General features: G+C 40.6%; 1 protein-coding gene across 2 annotated transcripts; it reads right to left on the reverse strand.

Annotated features, from left to right (window-relative positions):
• Positions 1-225: 225 nt before the first annotated feature.
• LOC145453454 (helicase POLQ-like) lies at positions 226-23,499 on the reverse strand. Of its 2 annotated transcripts, none has more exons than XM_080331438.1 (21): positions 23,217-23,499; positions 20,350-20,424; positions 19,511-20,012; positions 18,696-18,777; positions 17,990-18,104; positions 16,444-16,622; positions 15,255-15,395; positions 13,818-13,953; positions 12,701-12,906; positions 12,493-12,635; positions 11,797-11,925; positions 11,401-11,514; positions 10,312-10,444; positions 10,136-10,252; positions 7,990-8,194; positions 7,168-7,343; positions 6,859-7,020; positions 6,206-6,379; positions 5,260-5,388; positions 1,887-2,006; positions 226-1,828 (listed from the first exon to the last, which is right to left on the reverse strand). In XM_080331438.1, the coding sequence occupies exons 1-21, from the start codon at positions 23,398-23,400 to the stop codon at positions 1,742-1,744; spliced, it is 3,309 nt and encodes a 1,102-aa protein (XP_080187564.1). In that variant the 5' UTR covers positions 23,401-23,499; the 3' UTR covers positions 226-1,741. The 2 variants fall into 2 exon arrangements, with proteins under 2 accessions (XP_080187564.1, XP_080187563.1); XM_080331437.1 differs by having other exon boundaries at positions 20,350-20,442; positions 23,217-23,498.
• Between the last annotated feature and the right edge of the window lie 625 nt (positions 23,500-24,124).

A 24,124-nucleotide genomic window follows, 5' to 3' on the forward strand; every position in this document is an offset into this window, starting at 1 on the left:
CAATTGCTGACAGTAAATTCAAAAAATAACCTAACCGTTAATATCGCTGGTCAGCCCGTTTCCAACACAGATAATGCCAAATATCTCGGAGTTTTACTGGACTCGAACATGTCTTGGAAGAGTCATATTCAGTCCCTAGAAACTAAATTATCACCGAAGTGCGGCCAATGATGATGATGAATCTCTTACTATAGCCTCACTTTCGTGTTATGATCACAAAATCGACACATTCAAACGAAATTATGTTATCCATTTCGTGCACCGGAAAATGCTCAGCAGCAAAAGAAGTCACAGTTTCAGTTATTAAGAAGAAAGTCATACAATACACACATTATAAATGCGAAAGAACAGCAGCAATACTGAGAAGCGGGTGACAAGAAAAATATAATGATTGGCCGGCAGACAGAAAGAAAGGCCGAGAATGGCTACAACCAAATCGAGTATGCGCAAAGCATTATTTCACAAAAACAGGCGTGAAAACTTGAGTGTTTGGGCAGCCGCTACACTCAAAGCCGGTAGAAAACACATACAAAAGCATAGCAATATCGAGGTGTTCCCTCAGTTTTCTATGCTATATCCACACTAAGCAAAGACCTGCAAGCATCAACACTGTCATGTATGCTATTCCATGACAGAATTAGCATAGACCAACAGGGCCGTGAAACCGTGCACCTAACGTATATAGGATTTGGCAACGCCTAGGTAATGAACTGAGACGACTAATTATTTCAGAAATTGACGGCTAATAGTAATTTCAGCCAAACACGCGGCAAGCGTTTCTAAAACCCGACAGTCAGCCACAATAACATGCAACAAGAACTAAAGAACTATACAACTAAGCATACAGAGCAAACAGGATGGAACACTCAGGCTTTACAATGAGAGCTTGGTGAAAAAGTCGCTTTTTCACAATGAGAGAAAGTGTCACTTCAATATTTTTTGACGTTAAAAAAAGCGAGAAAGGTCTTTACCCCACAGTAAGGAGATTATCGTATCACAGTGGAACAGTCATCTCATTGTCGACTGACTTCCAGTCACAGGCTTACGGCACAGCCGTGTCGGAGCATATTTGCTCACTGTAAAGCTGGCGGACATTCGCAATGAGCCACTCGCAACCAAGAAAATAGACATTGCGAGCAGTACATTTACACATATATGCAGACTTGGACAACTAGATAATTAAAGACTAAATAGAGAGAGACATGGTAATCTAATTCTAATCTACCAGTAATTTGTGAAATGTTCCCTTGATCTAATTTTAATTTTAATTTAATTTCTGGTTTTTCTGAAAATGCTACAGGATCTTATCGTGTGAAATGGGTCAAGCTTCGTCTACAGGCATCTGCCATTTGCATCTGATTTGATAGGAAATGACCTTGATTTTGTTGCATTTCTCCCCGATCAAAGTTTAGTAAAATTAAAATGTTTCTGGGAATTCAGCAATTCCAATTCTAATCCAATTTGGAAAATATGTGGCTGCCATTTTAATTCTAAACTATTTTGGAAGGGCTGACAATTTTCTAGTAGTCCAATTCTTCATATATATGCAGGGCGAAAAATTTAACAAATATCATGATGTCATAACTACAGTACGACGTAACGAGCAATGACAATGAAGCAGTTCTCAAAATGATGGCAGGAGGTAGATCCGCACTTTGGCATAGCAGTTATGCACTGGAAGAATGCTTTCAATTTCGAACAGTGCCGTGAAGAAGTAAATCAGCAATCGGCAATTCACGCTTCAATTCCTGTTTTGTGACATCACAGGCACTGTCTGTAGAGCTTCCGCTTCGGCCTGTAGCTCTTCCACTCTCTCTTTGAGCAACACCTGTTAAACGGCGGCAGCTCAAGATGAAAGAAAATCGCAAATGTCGTTGATGCGTTACCTTGGCGGAAGCAGTGATTTGCAGAGCTTGTCGTCGGGACAGGTGTTCGATACTTTTTACCAGCTTGCCCACATCCGCCTTGGCAACGTGAGCCAGGCTCTTGAAACCGGCGTTGAGAAGCTACGAAAGGTGGTGGATAAGTTAGAGATCAGTTTCAGGCTGTTAACTTCTACTAAAACGCACAAAAAAGTGTAATGGAAGCAAACTGCAAGTAGCGGACATGTGGCGACAGTGAATTTTTCGGTTTATTAGTTTGAAACCCATTTGATCTTATGTCAGAACATAAATGATGTCACAAGTATGTTAAACTGTAATTAATATCTGATTCGCCGGTCACCTACGAATGGTGCCTGTCAAGACACACCTAATTTTGCCGACTCCGATTCAATGGCACGACGGAGAGGGATAATCAGTTGTTACTAAATTTATTAAATCAGTGGTTCCCAGCCTTTTTCGACTCATGAGTCGGACTGCGGTTTATGGTGAAACGTTCAACAATGTAGTATCATTCGAATTAGTTGAGCAAAAGCGATCACTCATGGCTTGTTTAAAAGAAGATATGTTTGTCGCCGTGAACATAGGCGCCGACTTTTATTTTTATACGAGGTGGCGAAGTCTTGTGACGTCATAATTGTTCCATGTCGATGACGTCATCGTCGCACTAAAACGCACTTTACTCCATGCCGCTGGTTTACGTGCAGCGTTAAACTATTCGTGTGGCGTTTTAATACCGGCCCTGTCATCATTAATATCAAACCATGCGGTCGAGTTATTAAATGGAATCTTAAAACGGTACGAGTACGATCATATGAAAATATAACTGCGCTACTAGTCCGTCCGACGGAATGCACCGAATAGAAATCAGAATTTACATCACTGAGAATTCAAGCGCAATGCGCTGTGGTGTGATTAACGAAATACGCTACGCACTGGCCTGGCAAGTTCGCAATTAACACACAACTCTCGAACATGAGGTTTCAAGCAGACAATAATGATGATTACAAATGCGAAATCGCGCAGCCAATCAATAATTGTCTCTTGCGATTTCTAGCTTCGCGTTGATTAGCTCGCATCGCGGCAATTGTTTACAGAATAAAACAGCGATTTTGGCGGCATCGGTACATTTCCGATTTACGTTTGCGAAGCATTATGAGAGTACATCGGTCAACTCGTAATTTTAATTTGCATGTCGACGGCCGCCAACACATACCAATTGACTTACGTGTTGACGGCTGCACAAATTTCCTTCTACGGCCGCTGGTTGACTAACCCTGGACTAGAACTAATTCCACTTCCCGGTGCATGCCGCGATCTTATCAATAGAAATTCACTGTCTACCAAACGCCCAATTGTTTAATATTCTATATTGTTGTTCTCGATACGAGTACATCCAGCAATCAAGTTGATCGGAATATAGAAGGTTCCCGGTTCAAACGAATCGCATAAAATCAGAATTTGCGCCACCCAGAATCTCGTTATGCATCAATATTTGACAATGGCATGGCGTCGCCTACTGCACTTTAATAACGAAAGGAACACTGAAAAATGACGTTGTGCGGCAATTTCGGAGTACGAATGTATCAAGTAGAAAACAAAAAATATGGATGGTTGCAAACGAGAAAGCGTGTATTCTAATCAGTATCGTTATGAATGGGTTTTGAGTTTGACATAGTATTCCCGATAAATCTCACTGGCAAAGCCTTCTTAGAGAAACGAATATGCGCAGAAATGAATTCCAATTTGGAGGCACACACCAAAACAACCTCCAATTTCGCGCTCCGATTACGAAGACTATCACACGAAGCTAGCTAGCTCAAGAATGGTTTTGTAAACTAATGCGGGCGTACATCATTTAGATTTTAAAAAAGCAGATCGTCTATTTGGGCGGATGGTCGGGAGAGGAGATCTAGGATGGTGTTCATGTTGACGATTTTACGCGTATGATGGGCTTGCCAAAGAGTCCGGTAGTGCAGTCAATTAGAGAGTCCCTGATCTTTGGTGAACTATTAAATACGCGCGCGTATTACGCAGCCTTGATGACAGTTTTCGCAAATCAAAGTATCCGAAATTGACGGCACCGATTTCAAGTGGTTCAGACCTGTGTCGTCTTTTAGAGCTCAAACCATGATACACATCTTCTGATCGTTACGTTTGAGTATTAGCGGGAATCAATTACGTACTGGTCTCTTTGCATTCGATGTTATTCAGTTTCGCGATGTCGCTCTTTAATCAATGTAACATAAAACAATCACCAATTAGCGTGAACTCGACCGCATTGTGTCCAAACCAGCGAGAGATAGGAGCCAAAGCATGCTAGGCCTGAGACGCGATAGCTAAGCCAGCAATGGTATCTTTCGCACCAGGCCTATCGCAGATGCTCATTGCTCATTGCTCAATGCTCATGTATATGCCAGCGATGATATCGTGTACGCCAGGCCGAAGACGCCAATACAGATGCGATTGCGCAGGCAATCGATAATATAGAGTGAACCGGGCCTATTTCAGATGCAGGCTTGTTCGAGACGCGATAAACCGGGCTAGCGACAATTGCCAGGCGCACGGGAATGATTGACCTAATTTCGCGACCATCTCAGCGGGAGATCATCACAGAATCTTCTCATTAATTAACAACATGCTTCTCGCAAATCGGCCCCGCGGAACAATGATAATACAATTATTGAATTGCAACTGAATATTAGAGTTAGAATGGTCGTTTCAAAATGACACGGTTTCGCGTTTCAAAAGGTTTCGGTCCCCGAAAGCCCACTGGCTTCGCGCCTGGCACACGCGCGTATCGAACTCGACGACTTCTCTAACGAGGTCGCGTCGATTCGCCTGATTAATTATTATTGGTCACAAATCACTTGGGCGTTTGAGTATTTTGTACGAGGTGGCCGCCACCTCGTAAATATGGTCACGAGGTGGCTGCGCCACCTCGTAACCTCGTAAGTCGGCGCCTATGGCCGTGAATATCATGTACTTATTCGCACTAGGTATACGTTGTGAACTCCATAGGCAAGTAATAAAAACTCGTCTATTTTTGCTTTTTGTAACAAGGTTATCTCGTCTTCTTGATTATATATACACTCGGTTGCCTTGCTCTCGCCTAGTTTCGTGGTGCAATTGGTTAGGCGTTAAAATCCTGAATGCAACGATATATTACTTGTTGGTTTCGCATCCCATTCAGGTCTTGTTTTACAGTTTTGAAAAGTGAAGCAAAATTTTTTGAAAAAGCAACCTGTGCTGATCGGTTAACTAGAAGTGTATAAACAGAACTAAAAATACTTTATTACTGACCACCTCTAGAGATTAGTGAATCGCACATCTGGAGCACATATCCTTAACCGGAACAAAAATGAAGAGAAAACCAAACCTGTTTCGCCCGCGCCAATTTGACGCCTGGTATTTCCATCAGCGGCAGAAGTTCCATTGAAGTGCAATATTGAAGTGTCTGTATCAGTCGTTCCAGCAGCGAATGATAAGGCCAGAACTCGTCCAATTCCTTGAAATACACGGATCGTAAATGCAAGTGTACAGTACACGCATAGGGAGTGTGTATCCTTCAGATACACGATTTTATGGTCAATGGCATCGCCATAACATTCTAAAATTGCAATTAGAAGGGCTGAATATGAAACTTTTCACATTCACAATCAATTACTCCAAAAGTTTTCGACTGTGATCACGATCGCAAGGGCTGAGAAATGTCAGTTTTACAAATGAATAATCAATTACAATTTGATATCTTTACTTCCAAAATTTTCTGGTGCAGTTACTATCAAATGGGTAGACTAATGTCGTTTGTCATAATCGATAATAATTGTCAATTATAAGCACAACAACAGTGGATTAATAATGTCATTTTTACAACATTAACAATTGATCCAGCTCTGATGTCCATCATTGTGACCAGACCTGTGGAATTAAAGTTTCAGTATATTGTGCCTTAGTGGAGTCGAGTCCTAAATATACTGCAACAGCCATTGCAGTCGGAGATACATAATTTCCTTGAGTCATAGCTCGTTAAAATTCACATCAACAACATCAAAATCAAGTCAAATTCTATCAAATGCCACTAAAATGGGCTAATGATAAGTATGACCTGCATATTGATTGAGATAAAATAGGATTTATCAGCCCCATAGAAGCACTAGAAATATTTATCAGTGATATTGGTGTTGTCCTGCAAAATTTGAATGCATTGCTTAGCCTTTGAATATCAATGACATAATATTTTAGGAGTATGGGGTGAGGTGAACCGACCTCACTGCCGATTGCGATTTACCGCATATAATTACGACAAAAATATGAAATTTAACCTTTGTGAAGTGCAGCACGCATGACGCAAATGCGGCCGAACTCGACAGCAGACTTTGCAGGTATCCCCTCGGCTGCTCGAAGCGCGATGCAACATGCCACACTGATTTCCCACGGAACAACTGATACAGCATCAAAGTCACGTAAAACCTCTTGGCCACTTCGTCCTTGTATTTCTGAAAGTAAAATGATGATATTTCAGTCGTGCGGCCCAATCCGAATTTTCGGATACAAGCTGATTAAAAACCCGCATCCGAAATCCGTAACAACAACGTCACGATATCTGGATAAGTGATCAAATTTTTCGCGATCAAACAAAACACATTTACTTTTACACAAAGTATTTAGATAAAGAATGGGGGCCTTGAAATATAATCTGTGTATTGATGGCGCAATTGTGTCAGATAAATATGTTACCCATGCAGACACACTAGAATTGATCTCCGACGTAAATTACATAGGCCTACATATATATATAGAGAGAGAGTAGAAATGAAATTTGAAGAGAAACATCCCTGGACCATTGAGCGTCAGCATGCTGAAAAGATGCCATCATGCAGCATTTTGTTAGGGCCCTAACCGCACTATTGCTATTTTGTGGAGACAATCAAAAGAAATTGGAAAACAGATCCCATCAAACGCCGATTTCACGTACCTTGCTCTTGGAACGATTTCCGGCCGCACGCATCGCGAGATAACATTCGGGTACACCAATAACCGCTGCAGCGTTCTGGTCCTCCTGACTCAGCCTACAAAACTCTTTGAAATAAATCATCCAGTCCGGGCTGATATTCGACAATCCGTCCAACGGCGTGACCTATCGGTGTTGAAATTTTAGTGGTGAAAATCGGAAATGGTCAAAGTAGTACTTGCAGACTGCAAGTAGAAAGTAGCAACGAGCAAACACAAAATACTGACTGACTCTACTGACCATCTGTAGACCGATCAATCAGACCCCTCTCACCAGATATAATAAATGAAGGTAACTGGTCAGAACCAAATTTTTGAGCCCGGCCACCAAGTCTTCGTAAACGACATTGCTGATGGAAAAATCGATGGAGCCACGGTTGGTAGCAGCCCCGAGCTTCGTGACTTCCAAACTGCAATCAGCAACGTCCTTGACTTCCTCAGTATCGATGTCTGAATAAGAAACCGTGAGAGTAAATAGAAATAAAATAGAAGGACTGTTTTTGAAAATGATTCTATGACAGTGTTCCATCACTCTGACAGGTAAATTTTTTCCTGATCACGCATGCATATTGCTATCTAGTATAGTTGTCACCGTCCTTTTGAAATGTAGATTTTTTGTCCGATATTTCCGATTATATACAAATTAATGTGTTGTCTAGTAGAATGAAATCCAGTTCAGTATGGTTCTTGGCATTAATGACTTGGGAAACCCTACGTCCGATGTGGGCAATTATTTTTCTGAGGATAAGAAGCAGTGAATACCTTGGCGGGTTAAGTCAAAAGTTCGCATTATATTCTGTGGTGTATTAATTTTTATATGTTGATAGTTGTAGTTTTAGTTCTAGTTGCTGGTTTTGAAAAGTAAGTGGTTCAAGTTTCAGTTCTAGTTGCAGATTTTGAAAAGTGAGTAGTTCTGGTTTCAGTTCTTGTTGAGAGTTGTAAAAATTGACTAGTTCTAGTTGCGGTTTTTGAAAATCCAGTAGATTGTACAAGTCTGCGCATTTGACACAAGTGTAAGCATCTTTTGATACCTTCAACGTTTTCCCCTTGACCTAAGACAGCTTTTTGCCCATTTAAGTCCACAACAGAACCTCACCTTCTTTGATACTTCTCAGTCTGATCAGTTTCAGATCCAACAGCTCCTGCAGGGCGTTCTTCGTGACCTTTTCCACGATGACGGTCTCCGTGAGAGCACCGTCTCCTGTAGCTATGTATTCGAAGCGGTCCGGCATCGATTTTAACTGCACTGCGATAAGCGTTTGCTTGAAAAAATCCTTGACGTCTGACATCTTCGTCATTATCTGAAGCAACACAGTAGAAAATGAGAGGTCTGACAAGTGCTTGAGAAAAGTAGGTCGGTGATGCCAGATGCTTCTAGCAGCTTAACAAGCGCGGCTGCTTTTGAAATCGCAATATGTATCAGTATCTTCGTGGCTAACCCAAAACGACTAATGCCTCGTCCTTACATCCCATATCAAATGACCAGGAACTTCAAACGTTGAGTTCAATACTTCTATAATATTAACGAGACACACAACTTTACAGCACTCAGATCAGTGGCTCCCAACCTTTTTTACACTCTTTGGTTCAACCTTTTGAAAAAATTAAGAATAATACCTGGCTTATACAGAAACTGGTAGTTAGAATGATGAAACGATATAAATACCGTAATTTTCCATGTATAATGCGCAAAATTTTACCGATTTTTTGCCCTAAAATAGGGGGTGCGTATTATACATGGGTACAGCAAGCCTTGAAAAAAAAATCCCTCAATCAAAAACTTGAAATCACACCTTTCTTCATGTTTGTTTAAATCGCGCATCACCTCTAGCCATTGGACCCCGTAATTCGTATTATAGAGTGTAACGCGCTGCCCAAATAGAGAAGCGTGTTGCCAATTAACGAAAAGCGTGTTTCTAATTAACGAGAGTCGTCTGCAAAGCACGCGATCTCTTGCTGAGTTAGTTTGCCTACGCGAGCTAAATTAGGTCGCTGATTGCTACAAGCGTGCGCGGCAATCGTTGTTCATTCATCGCGTCAACGACAGGCCTTAACAATCGCATACACAAGAGGCCATGTGCGCAAGATATAATCGCTTGCGTAATCAGTCGCATCTTCAACAGGACTGCTGCGCCCTACATAACCGTTGGCCTGAGCAATCGCATCTGTAATTGTAATAGGCCACGTGCGCATGATGTCGTGTGTCGCTAGCCTGAGCTATCGCGTCGCCGACCTCACAGGCTTGGCTACTATCTCCACTCGTTTAGAGACAATGCCGTTAATTGTATTATGATTAGCGATCATCATGTCATGATTGTTCGATAGTGACATCGCAAAACAGAACAACATGGAATACTAAACCGCAACTATTCATGTACTCATGTACTGCGAATGCAGGGTGCGTTCTATACATGGGTACAGGCTTTTTCCCAGAATATACACGTCATTTTAAGGGTGCGTATTATACATGGGGGCGCACTATATTCGGAAAATTACGGTACACCACACAATGAACATGATATTATCATGATGATACTGATCAGGTATTATTTATTCAGTTAATGTGATGTACGAGCCCTTATTCGCACCGACAATGTCATCATTGTTGGTTTGGTGGGGAAGAGAAGTTTTACCCTCAGGATCAAGAAGTAGCTTATCGGTGCACTACTATTTTTTTATGAATTTTATTCATTTCCTTTGCTATAGTCCAATGTCCTAGAGATAATGATTTTTGCCAGCACAAAATTATTTATGGAAAAGCTAACAATGCTAATTGACGGCCATGTCCACAACACACAATGCTTCGGTGGGCCTGTACAAACAAAGTACTATTTAACCGATTGGCACCGGTTAAATTTTGGCACCGAAAAATTTTGCTTAACTTTTCAAAACTTGAAAACACGACCTCAATGGGATGCGAAACCAACAAGTAATATATCATTGGATTCACTACGCCACGTACATGTTTGGTTACTTCCTTATAGAGTCCACTACATATACCTAGTGCGAATAATTACGTGCTACTCTCTGCGACACTGACAACATCTTTCGAGCAAGACATGAGTTACTGCTTTTGCTCACGTTGTGCGATCGATCCTATCAAAACACTGTGGAGCGTAAACCGTAAACCGCGGTCTGATTCATGCGGCAGTGCAAATTTTATTTTGTTCTCGAGCACGCGGTTGTCCGAGCAAGTGGATTAGACTGTACTTCATTACTGAGAACCTCCACAGTTAAATCACCTTCAAATGAATCAAGTTGAGAATCAAAGTCTTGAATCCCCGGCCGCCGTCATACATCAAACTGCTGACGCACGTCTCGACAGGCCCAGTAACCAGTTCCATCACTTTTTCCCGGTCCTGTCACAGTCGAATATGGTCACGAAAACAGCGTCAACTAAGCGAAATAGTCGTGTTACCTGCGCTTTGGTCAAAATCAACACGCTTTCGCCTTTTGTGTCGATACCGGCACGGCCCGCGCGGCCGATCATCTGCTTATATTGCGACCGAGACAAAAATCCTTGGCCAATATACGGGGAGCGGATAATGACCCTTCATAAAAAAGGAGAGATGTTCGTCAGACAGCTACGTACAATATATCAGTTGAAGAAATCAGGGTGATAATGACCGAGTCATGATTTTTTGTATATTGACTCGACTTGTACCCGAGTCATTGTGCAGGACTCGAACCAAGTCATATGACTCTAAACTAGGACGGACAAAACAGACATTTCATTGTGACTTCGAAGAAAAGTAAAGTCACCACAATATTGATACCAGTCCCGATATTGCAAAATAGGGCCCGACACTGATAAAACTGCAGAAAATTGTGATATTATGAATTCAACTCAGACTGAACAGTGAACATAATGACTTGGACTCGAGTCACAACAACATGACTCGGACTCGACCCTCTACTCACAGACTTGCACTCGGACTTGACTCTGTGGTGAATTGAAAATGACTCGACTTAACTCGACTCAAAACTATAAAAGTGAGATAGATTGCGACTTGGTTACAACCCTGGTGGAAATCGAGAAGGACAAAAGATGCCAAACGAACTTCAACATGAACTAGAAAATAAATGGTCTGACAGTACTCCAGTGAGTATTTCAACGAAGTTGTATGCAATCGGACGTGGGTTACCTTCAAAACTGCAACAATCATCTCCTCGGCCATTGCAAAACGACCGAAAATGTCACTTATATCCAGAATTTGCCACAATACAGGACTAGCCACCTCGGTTGCGATCGCAATTTCACTCGTAAAAGTGATGCAAACCTACCCAAAAACTGTAAATGTTTTTCACGCCTTCAACTTTAATTCGAGGGTACGTCATATTTCAAGCGCAGTGCCCATTCAAACTATAGTAAAAATGGATAAATAACAATATTTCGTGTCGCTGGTGCTAGAAGGAGCAACTAGTACGGTGATTTTTGTCGTAAAATCTAAGCAATTAATTGTGACGAGAGACGCAGTATGCGTTTCATGCGGTGTACAGCACTAACCTTCTTGCAGGCAAATTGACACCAGCCGCTAGCGTTGAAGTACATGTGATTACGCACAATACACCGTTGTTGTATGCACTCTCGATGAGGGATCTTTCATCAGATGTCAACCCACTGAAATATACCGGGAGTGACTAACAAATTTTAGAACGGAAGCGATATAGGAATGACAACTAAAATTCAATGTAAATTTTCTACAGGGTGGAAAAAGCATATTATCAAGTATTTCATTATTGACCACCTCGATATTAGCATATGTTTAAATATTACAATATAGACATCGACCTTTGCTTGCCCAAGGGATATATAGAACTAGTTCTATATATCCCTGGTTTGACCAAGCACAAATCGTAATTGCAACTTGATTATACTCTATAGGAGTACAGGTATTCTTACCTGTGGTGATAAGCAACACCGTACGGAATAGTCTTCATCAGCACAGGACACAAACCTTCACCGCCGGAATCCTGATACAGAGTTTCCAAAATTGCGCGCTTTTCTTTGACATGCAGCTCTTTGAACGAGCTTTGAGGCAAAATGCAAGAGCGTTACACAACGTAATGCACTTGAGAGTTTATTGACGTAACCATAACACAATCTCATGACTGCGGTAAAACCAAATACGAATGAATAATGTCGTCTGGGCAAATCACTTGTCAACGTAGTCTGTGAATAATAACTGACAATTTTAATAATTTCAAAATCAATCCACATGACTGATGTAGAATGGCTAATATAGGAGTAAAATGTGGTCCGACTAAGTAACAACAACAATGGGTCTATCTTGCCAGGAAGGTTGGACGAATATATAATAATTTTAGTCTAAAGAATGAATTTGCTACTAACCATTTTATGTAATTGCAATGATGATGAACACAGAAAAACAAATATAGCAGACAATGATTGCAACCGTGCGGTAATTGAAATCATTACAGAGATGGTCCCAATCAGTGGAAATGTGGCACATGAGAGAAGCTAATAACACACACCAAGAATTTGTAATACCAGCCAACAGATCATTGCAACATCACAATTAAAGATTCATAATGTCGCATGCCTCTATAAATGCGTTGACCAACGACCAATCCTAACCTTGGCAGTAATTTGCAAATCAAAACCGCGACGTTTTCGCAATTTTTCTTTGTCGGGCAAAACACCAGACTCGAGTGATTGGGAACGATCTCCAACAAAAGCGTTACGATATGGTCGGTGTCTTTCGCAGCAATTTCTTTATCCTAGAAAAATACATCGTTACTAACTAGGCTTACAGTTCCTTTGCTATTTGCCAAGCGTAACGCACCGGGCATTTTATGACCCTTGCGAGCGCAAGTCCATCTTCTGGATTTGAGCCCTTGTTGTCCACTCTATACAAGCATTCTTCGACCTTTACGAATTCGTCAAGCGTCACCGGTCGGAAGTTATTCTTGTACACCTCCGCGTTTAGGAACTTGGAGAGATCCTCGATATTACTCAAAGTGGCCGTCATCCCAATAATCTGTGTGGACCCTGAATGTACCGATTAGGAACGATTTTACATAAAAAAAACTGACAATATGCTATTTCAAGTGTTGACAATCACATCAAGAGTTTCACTCTTAACTGTAATCCATGATATTGTAACACAGAAAAACCTAACAGCTTGCATTTGGTGGTGTTATATGAGCACAAAATCATCATGCAGGCTCATCAGAAAGAGCCTGATAAAAATTGAAAATTACAATGATATTACCACGGCAATTCTGTCTGCTAGTCATCAGTATATATTGCAAAGCTGCTGCATATATATTCAATTCATGCATGCCAAATTATTATGCACATCGTGGCTTCACAGTTAGTGTGTTGAGAATCTCCTTGATCAAAACTAAAATTGTAACTAATGAAATAATGTCTTGCCAAACTCTAGGGGATGGTAAAAATCGAATCGCAGCTGATTTAAATCAGATGCTGCGAATTTAGCACCTAGATGAATTGAAGATTTTAGCGGGACAGCGGTCGATTGGGACGAAATTATAAATGATATCGGAAGCTGTCAACCAAAACGGATTTTGTTACCAATGTCGTTCTTTCTGTTGATTTGGTATGCCAAATTTGACTCACGTGGCATAAAAAATGAATTGATTGGATTTCGAATTAGTGATCATATCTCAAGTCTCTAGTCACAACCGCAAATATCTGGTTATTTCAATATCACAATATTTGACTTCCTATAAATTGTAGTCTGCATACAGAAAAACTTCCGAATGGGCACACCATTGAAACTGCTTTTCCAAAATTGGGCAGTATAGCGAGACAGGCTGAAAGAGGTCAAGCACTTAACCAATTAACGTATCTTCTTTAGTGCTCGACGCACATTTAGTACACAAATCCCAGTCCTAAGAATAGAATTATGAAATATTCGAGACATTCTCAGTTCTTACGGGAAACATGCATGATTTTGGCAAGCGTCATTTCGATAGCTGCACCTCTTCGGCCCCCTTCTCCGAGCATATGAAGTTCATCAATAACAACAAGACCGATCGTGTCCAGTCTGCCGGCTTCTATCAACGAGTTGACCTGGAACAGTAGCAATCTGTCGCACTCTCTCTTTTCTATGTTTACACAAGCAGGGATTGACGTATGGTACAAACAGATTCCCACACACATAAAAAGCTCAAATCAACATACGATGTTGGGCTATCTATTGAGCAAGTAGTAATACTGGTCGCGGCTTGTACTCTGTCCATTTTTTTATATGCCGGTATTTATTTAGTTAGTTAGCTAGTTATTACTTCATTTGTGTGTATTTTTTGTCTTTCTATTTCAATTCACCCATTTGTTTATTTATATTTATCATTGCTGCCTCGTGACTCGTATTATTGCATTCCGTGTGATATATTATATCTATATATCAGTCTAATTATTGATTCATTCATTTTTTTCTTATTATGTAACATTTTGCTTCTTTCAATACAAATCACTGTTGAACGCATGTATTCATCAAATTCCATGACAACCATATTTCACTCATGACTCTCCATATCGTCATGGTGGAATCGAAGTAGCTTATGTCCATCTTACACATTTTTAGAAAATTAACTCTACCTAGAGCGCCAGCCATATTCTTGGCCATGGTTGACTTTGAAACAGTCAGATAAACATAACCATGACCAGTATATGGCCGGAAAAAAGTGAAAATATTTCAAGACCTGATTTTTTTCAACTTTTAAAAATGGACCTTCCTAATTTGAAAACTGGATATAAGCTACTTTGATTCCACCGCGACGATTATGCTGTTTGAACGATCAAGTACTCTGGTTCCGTTTGACATGAAGAGAGCCAAGATCATGTCACCTGTGCCATGCAATACCTATCAAACATTGTTTTGTAACACAAATTTGCGTGCATACTTTCCATCATCGGTTAACAAAACAAATCTCTTTCTATCTCTCTATGAAACCGGTGTGTTTCCGTCATAGCTTACACAACAGCACGCTATATTTGGAGTTGGCAGCACGGCTGGACACCTAAACAACTTTCAACATACCCATATCAGATTGGAGCTAGAAGTATCTAGCTGCACAAGTCAGGCAGTGGTTGGGCGACGATCTGCAAGTAGTAAGGTTGCTGCAAAGGCTGTGTGAAGAACTTTGCGGTACCCAAAGTAGTGATGCATAATTTGTTGGGAGAAGGAAAATCAACATTTGGATCTAATAAAGCTTTCATTGATGCAAGATTTTTCAAGAAAATGTGAGGACTCGGGATCCTGTCCCTCTACAAACCTAATAGTGAAGCAAAAGGAAACTCCTAGCAGTCCTACTAAAGAATATGACGTAGAGCCTCGCAAATATAACGTCATTAGCAACATCTAATCTTACCAAAGTATTCGCTTTCTCGATGGTGCATATGAACAATGATTTCCGCTTGCGGCGTTTCGTCGGCGGGAACTTTCCTTTGCTACCCGCATATTCTTCCACCAGAAAATCCAGCTCATCCGCAAACTGGGCGATTCCCCTCACCTTGACAGATATACCGCATGCAGTTGAATTTTTGCCATATAAACCAGCTTACGATGAAGGTTCACAGTCAACATAAATTTTCAAAGTTCGAAAATAAGTCTACTCCGATTTGGCTTCTGGTTCGGACTCGCACTTTAAGGCGTGGGCTTTCTAAAAGAAGATTTATTTACATGGTATTCGCAGGATAGAATTCCGAGAATTATCAATTGCGAAATAAACCTCAAAGAAAGAAAGAGATATGAACACTGTCTGTGTTACTTTTTCGTGTAGCATTAACACTCGTACTATAAACAGGAGACGATGGCCGTAAGATTGGCTGTTCGCACACTCATGAATATAATTCATTATTATCTGTTCATAGTCCCACAAGACTGCGATACGACGAAAAGATAGGAAGGAAACGAAACGTCTTGCAATAGTCCTACCATCGAGAGTAACCACCCATCCTTCTATCTGTACATCGTACTGGGTTGTCTGGATAGCAATTTCCAAGACCAGTCAAAACTAATTCAATTGAAAGTAGAGAATATAAGTTCTGAAAACTGTTAAAGTGAGTAGATTCAGTCGAGGGGAAACATGCTTTATGCAGTTAATCAGAGATCAGATGGCTATTTACAGAAATGCGGGATATATATTCATGACTATCAAGAAATTATTGATGACAGTCTGACACCACAAAGATGTATGATTTTGGAAAATATATTCACATAAGGTGATACAGGGGTTAATTTACGCGGCTCCTACGACAGTTCCACCCATAAAAGGCACGCAACTTATCCCCTAACTACTTTCTACTTCTAAAAGCACAAATTGTCAAAAGTAAGTAGCTTTGCCCAAGAACTGCTTAGCAGGAGTGGAAGTAGTCTGAAAGCAAAAGCCCTTCAGTAAGTGGTACATGTAGGAAAAAGTAACTTGAATACTCCAAAATGCAGAAGTACTTCGTCATGACCACCTCTGCTTGTTACTGACCACCAAATAATACAAAGTGTGAGACTTTGATTCACGTTTGTCATGAGCAGTAGGAGACTTCATCAAAAGACGAACATACTTTTTCCTGAACGATGGCCACGAAAGGCAGAACCAGCATCGCATCTCTCTTCATGCACATTAGCTCTTTCATGATCAGCATCTCCGCCACCAAGGTCTTGCCGCCGCTTGTCGGCAGGGTGTAGATGAAATTCTTCCCTTGCACAATGCTCGGCAAGGACAGGCACTCTTCTTGCCACGCTGCGTAAATGAAAGTGTCAGTTATTCATGGTGAGACGGATCGGTACTGTCACTGATTGGAGATTAGTGGACTGGGGGCAAATTTATTACAGAAAATTATAGTTCCGAGATTATTTTCCACTGCGGAAGCCTTGAAACCTCGATTGGTTGTATCACAGCATACAAAACATATAGGCCTAGGACAAAGTGCAATGAAATAGGCATGGTCAAAAAATGTTCGAAAAAAGTGAATGAGATGTAGACCTTAGTCATGGTCGCATAAATGGTACATATTTGAACTTTCCGAGTCTTCATACAGTAACGACATCATAAGTGATACTCGGCTGCTTGATCTCTATTCAAAGCTGAATATTCGATCCCGAATCAAATCACACCGGCACTCGACTATGCACACTTGCGCAGCCATAGTCGTCAGCCATTGTGAGAGTGAATTGCAAAGTTCAGATATCTACCTCTGATACGACCGCTTGTAAAATGATGCAAACGCTATAGCCGGTATCAAAATGTGAGAATATTCTTAGACAACTTCTAATTGGTGATGCTGATTTCATAAATATACCAGTGTGAATTTAATCCATTTACAACAAATCTCTGAATAGGCAAGAAACTAGTACTGCCACCCAAACAGGCATACTATCAGTTCGGGGCAGCACATTTCACACGGAAGTGAGCTACTGTGGACGACAATTGTACAAGTGATAGCGTCATTGAACAGGCCAATAAGCATCAAACAGAGTTGGTCTGCATCTAGCGTTACCATAATTCAGATCCAGTAAGGATGACACTTTTTACAGGCTGCGCCATTGACTATAGCGGACGAGTAAACAGGTGTTGTTAAAATTTATATAGCTCATTCCGTTTGGTTCACTAAAAAAAACAAGGCACTTTTCCTAATTCGACTCCTGAAATACCCGTCTTTCGTCAGTTCGGCCAACATTTCGCATCATTTGTGATAGTCTGGGGCATTTTAGGTTTAAAAGATGGACAGATTGCGAAAAACGACGACATTTGGGCGAAGGGAGGACTTATGATAACCCAATACGTACCGATATTTCCACGCGGAGACCTATATCGGCCATTTACATTTCCTATCCAAAAAGTTGGCTCACATCAACGCTATAATTGAACTGACAACTTCCGGATCAGTCTTAAGTCAGCTCCTTATTTAATAGGGGTTTCCGAAAGTGGACCTCAGTCACAAGCAGGACAGGTTGCCAGTTCAGTGGTGAATGAGTAAGCCTACCCTAGCTAATGACTTTTCGGTAATAACATATTCACAGTTGAGCACAAGGATTGAATGTAGCATCAAGATTTACAGTCTTTAACTCATTGTGTACTCAATAGAGTCACCTCCGACTGTGAATTACCGTAAAACTTTTTGATGCCCCTCGTGCTAACCATAAGTTCTTTCACTTTCATTGGCAGACCGTAAAAGGGCCCAGCACTTTTTCCTTCCTTTCGGAAAACGTCTTGGCTGAAATCCTGTGACATTCAGAAAGCATTATAAATTAAACATAAAATTGAATGAATTTGAAAATATACCACTGCAAATCACCAAATTTAAACATGAGTCGGAAGTTATTCAAAGATAACTTCTTTTAGTCAGATTGTATAAAGGGATTGTACAGTACACGGAAGTAGTATTCAAGAAAAGAGTATGCAATGTCTTATTACCAAACTCTATACCATAGTACTGCTACAAGCTTCATGAAAAATATAGAGAAATTATATCAGGAAACCAAAATAAACAGCCAGTGCTTATCATGTTTATCCTCTGATTGGGAAATCTGAAATAACATCTACATAGTATTGTATTAAAGAATGTGACATCAATATTATGAGATACAACAGGTAAGAATTTTCATGAAACAAGCAATGCAATTAATACAAGTCTTGGAAGAGGATTCTGAGATCTACTCGCAAAAAAACAGAAGGGCGAAGATCATAAAGATAGCTTATCTGTAGAATACTAATCATTTTAATCAGAAAATTAGCATTCTCCTGAAGTGTATGGCAGACCAAATGGTAACTATTCATAGTCATGCGTTCAGCAATCTATTTTTGGGATCTCACCATGAGTAATTCCGGAAAGATTTTCACAGCGTCTTGCAGTGGGAAATTGGTCGCTGTCACTTGCATCGCATTGGCTTTGTACCTGATCGTATCAATGGTGTTAAGGTGATTCAACAAAATTTGTAGGGTGGCAATGAAAATTTGACAAAAATAGTAGTTCTTCACTTCTGACCACGCTAAATCTGGTTTTATCCCCACAATAGACCAGACACAGTTTTTGCATCGAAGCAGTATTGCCGCAAATTTCTACTTAATTACATTGTAGAAGTAGCAATTTTCAAAACTACTTCAAGTGGAAGTAGAATATGAAGGTCTGAAAGTACCAAAGTTGATAGTTTCAAAAGTAGATTTTGTCGGGGAGGGAAATTGGGCACTTTCAACAGTTAGAGATGGCTATTTTTGAAATTACGGAGTCGCGAGCACCGCAAAATGACACAGCACATTACAAGCAGCAGGAATTTTCGTAAATATTTTCAGTTACTGTAACACAGGGGCTTTTTCGCCGAGTTGCTATGAAAATTTAACTGATAAAAGTGTCACAAACCCATGACAAAAGTACTTTTTACTCGATAAAATCTGAGATGCAAAAAGTAAATAGTATTACAAAAAAAAACCTGTCAAGGAGACTTAAGTGAAAGTTGTTTAAAACATAACAACATCAGTATAAATGAGTAAGTAGGCTTACTGTAAGCTGGCAAAACCAATTTAAGTACTCTTAAAAGTGAAAGTTACTAGTCACTTGTGCAATGGAGAATGGACCTTCATATTTCATAAGCGATGTCACTGTAAAAGCTACCTGCACTGACATCACTCACCGTTCTGCAAGTTTCTCAGCCATACTCTTTCTACGGCCACTAGCCGGTGTGGATGCTGCCAGAGGCACAGGATTTTTCATCACCGGAGTGACAGAGAGAGTCTTCGGATTATTTCTTTTGGACAACGACAAAGGCGTGTTGGTTAATTTATCTGTCGGTTTTGGGCTATCATTTTCAAGAGCTTGATATTCGTTGGACCGGATCGCAGCCGTACAATTTCTTTCAAAGTATGACATATCAATGTCACTAAACACGGAATCGTCTGGTTCGTGTACTGCTTTACAAGCTGGATCGGGAAGCATTTGACCTTGTCTTGTGGCTGAGTTATCAGCGTTTCTGTCTGCTTCGCGGACAAATTTAGCGATGAGCGTATCATCGCCGCATTCCGAATTGATAGAGTTCTTCAAGGACGAGTCTTTGTAACTTTGTGACTTGAAACTTGTTTTCAACACCGGAGACGGGGGCGGAGTGCTTTTACGCGGAACGCAAGCCGCTATGTTGGCTTGAGTGAAAAAATGTAGTGTTAAGTTTTATCCAAATGCAACTGACACTATCTTGACGTCAATGACCAAATACTTCATTTAATGTTACGTCATCTTGTTTATGATTACACCATGTAGCAATACCATTAGTCTTGCTGAAAATAACTACATTGGTTCAATACTTAGATACCTACAAACAGGCCTACTCATCTGCTGTGATACTTGAACAGGTTTTGACAATGATCGTGACACGAAAATAGGTCCACATATCTGATTACTAGTATCTGATTACTAGTGACGAAATACGATAAACGGACAAAATAGTCACATGTTGTCAAGTTGCAGAATGTAACCAACCGAATAAATCTTCATCGCTACTGTAGTCACACTCCATATTCTGGTCGTTTGCATTATCACTTTCATTTGCACACTCTGCGACTTCGATAACATCTGCAAAAGAGACAACAGACAATGCAAACATCTACCCTTTAATACCGAACTTCAAATAAAAGTAATGTTGCATATTACAGCCCACACAGCTTTAAATCAACAGAACAATAAACAGCGTTCTAATGACTCGAGTCACAATTTTTTGGTGACCTGACCAGACTCGTGTTTGTTTTTCAAATGTTAAAAATGATTCGACTCGAGTCTATTTGTGTATTGACTCGACTTGTACTCAAGTCATTGTGCATGACTCGAACCAAGTCATATGACTAGGACTGCAAAGACAGACATTTCATTGTAAATTTGAAGAATCGTAGAGTCACCACATTATTGGTATTTCGTCTATCAGTCCTGAAACGTGGAAAATAGGGCCAGAAACTATTAGGACTGAGATAAATTACAATATTATAAATGGGAACCATTCTATATTACTTGAGCACTGTTGAAAAAGTGGGTTGAACCAGATTAAAATAAGGAAAGGAAAGGACATAGCACTATGACTTGGACTCGGTGATGAATTGAAAATGACTCGACTTGACTGGAGTCAAAACTATAAAAGTGAGATTAACTTGTGAATTGGAACATGATGAGAAAAGATGAGACATGGATTTTTTACATCCAGAAGAATACAGAATAATTCAACCATGTTGTTCCCACAGTGCCTTTTTAAAGTTATACCATGTGACTGAGATAGACAGATGTGAGGTTGACCAGAAATATGCCAAAAATGGTATTTTTATAGTTGGAGTAAGTTATGCTGATTCACGTGTGTGAGGACATACAGAGCATAATACCCCATATAATAAAATGACCTTAATGGAGTCCGTAGATTACAATATTAGCAGTGTATAGATGGACTTACTTTTGAAAAGCTATAGAGATTAGAGAAGAAGGTTTCTATTCAAGGTTATTCAATAATTGAGGTGTGGGGGTAAGATGAGACGAATGCTTGGGGGTAAGTTGGGACATGGGTATAGGAAGGATTTTACATTGAATGCCTTGATATGCTTGAAATTTAAACAGTCTACTACAAAAATAATACATACAATAGTTATCTGTTGATGACGTTCAAAGTCACAAATGATGTGCAAATTCGTTTTGAAAATTGATTATTTCATGGTTATTAAATTCCATTCATGATGTTACTAGTTGATAGATGTATTTGGGATAAACTGGTGCTTTAACGAGCAAGAATTGCTGCGATGTACCATGTTACCATGGGTACCCATGGGTAAGTTGAGACGGGGTTTGACCCAGGGCTTTGGAGCCGGAGCCGGAGCCGTGCATTTTCACCGGAGCTGGAGCCGGAGCCGGTGCTCTACATAAAATTCAGCCGGAGCCGGAGCCGGAGCTGGAGCCCGTTATTTGAGGAGTAGCTCTGGCTCCGACCTATTTCATAAGATGCTATTATATATGCAACAACCACATCTACTGATTTATCATAATTGAACAGCAGGCCAGAATTTTAATGCTGTGCACAGCAATGGCATAGATTAAAGTGCGTTCTAGTGCAACTACTGTATGATGTTGTCGACGATTGACAAGTATTCAGTATGACGTCACAAGCCGGCACGGCGGCAGCTATATGTCTTCGTTGCTACATCGGATGTTACTGACGGCTGACAGGCTATAGATTATTATAGATAAATAACCTATGGGTAGATTAGTAATCTATATAGACCAGGAATGGCCAACCTTTTCGGCTAAAGGGGCACATGCAATTGACGAACGAGTGCGCGGTCCACTAGCCACGCCAAGCGGGTAAAATTTTCTAAGTTTATAAATAAACAAGGTCAATAATATTATTACTTGTATGAGTATGGCGGGTCTATTGTATACCGCCCGCTAGGCTCAGTTTGCAAGGACACGACTATTCGGCGTCTGGCCACATCGATATCGAAGGTCCCCGATAATATGCGACAATCATTTTGTGCCTACATTTCACCGTCGACGATTTTTATGCGAGCGCTAACGCGAAAAGACTTTCTCCCGTAATTGCGAATACAGTTACACTCGATCGGGTAAATTATGCGTTTTTTTCACTTTCAGTAGGGGGTAGGCTACCAAGCAAGAATCGTGTGACAATTAAACACGCGAAGCGTGAAGAAAAATTTCGCTACTATTTTAGTTTATTGTAATGTACGACGATTTACTGAAAATGTGACTGGACCCTGGATCTGCCAATGCGTCGGAACTGATATTTTAGTCATCAACATCCCAAGTGTCGCAGCCAGAATTGTAATTTTTGGTTGGCATTGCAAGTTCACAATCTGAGCAATTCATTTTCGATGAAATAATATGAAATTAGCTCGCGGGTCACGCAAAACCCTCTCGCTGGCCACATTTGGCCCACGGGTTGGCCACCCCTGATATGGACAGGCCCATTCGATAATTTCAGAGCCGGAGCCGGAGCTGGAGCAGGAGCCGGAGCAGTGGTAATAATGCGGCTCCGGAGCTGGAGCCGGAGCTAATGTATGATAGAAGAGAGCTCCGGAGCCGGAGCTGGAGCAGTTTAAATCTACGGCTGCTCCAAAGCCCTGGTTTGACCGACGATTTTTGAAGCCCGAGAAATCCGGGAGTAGGCTATGTTGTCCAATAAAACTCAAAACATTGGTATGAATAGTACAGATCACAGGCTTTCTATTAGTACCAAAATGGATGCTCAGTGAGCATTACTCTGTGAGTGACATTGAAATATCAAAAAAGTGTCTCATCTTGGATCTTGGCCTCCTCTTCAGGTCAAAGACTGACAGTGACACAACACAAAAAACAATTACCTTTTGAATTTGGGTTCACATTTTTTTCAATCTGACCCTGCGATGGATTGAGAGTCGCCATAGATGATCTTCTTCTCCTGGTTCGAGATGAAATGGAGTAAGTTGATACGATTGAACTCTTTTTATCTTGACACTCAAGAAGTGCTTCGCTGGCGAATGACGATTTTCTGCGATTCTTTGGCATCTTGAATCACTGCGATAGTCAAACTTTGACGCTAATATTATTAACCATCAACTTAGTCAGCTTAATGAATGCTGACCACAATCCCACTCCCACGTACGCAACACCATCGACAGAAATCACTTGTTATTATTGGGGATCTCCCTAGATTTGATTTCCCGCTTGGTCATTCATGCGAATCTAGCATGGCTCTTATATTGTCACATTGTAGAGACTGTAGAATGAGTCACTTCCAGAGGTGATCAGCAACGAAGTACTTCTACGTTTTCGAAGTACTCAAATAGTTTTCCTCCACTTCTGGTACTTACTCAAGTAGATCTGATTTTCGCTACTTCTACTTCTACTTCATAATATTTGTGATCTACTTACTTACTTTTCGCTATTTTCGGTTTGTCAAGTAGAAGTAGTTTAATCCTCGTAACGGGAAGATAGCCTGAGGAGTTTCGGGGCTGTTTTCACGGAGCATCAACATTTAATTTTTATGAAATTTGTTTATGGCCAGAATTTTCGTGTCGCTTCGCGCGCAGTGGGTACGGGGTAACCCGTATGATATCACTATGGTATCAGTGAATATTCTTAATTTTTTATTCCATAACTGCCGACTTATAGCACGGCCCACTTCTAGGCTTTTTGTAAGATACCGCTTTCGCGGATGAGGGGATGAGGAGGAGCCTAGATAAACCACCATCACTTAGGTATAGGAATTCTGAAGTCGACCTCGGTTGGA

Source organism: Botryllus schlosseri, chromosome 13, assembly GCF_051294905.1.
Source record: "Botryllus schlosseri isolate E-star chromosome 13, Bs_hap1, whole genome shotgun sequence".
In the NCBI taxonomy this organism is placed as follows: Eukaryota; Metazoa; Chordata; class Ascidiacea; order Stolidobranchia; family Styelidae; genus Botryllus; species Botryllus schlosseri.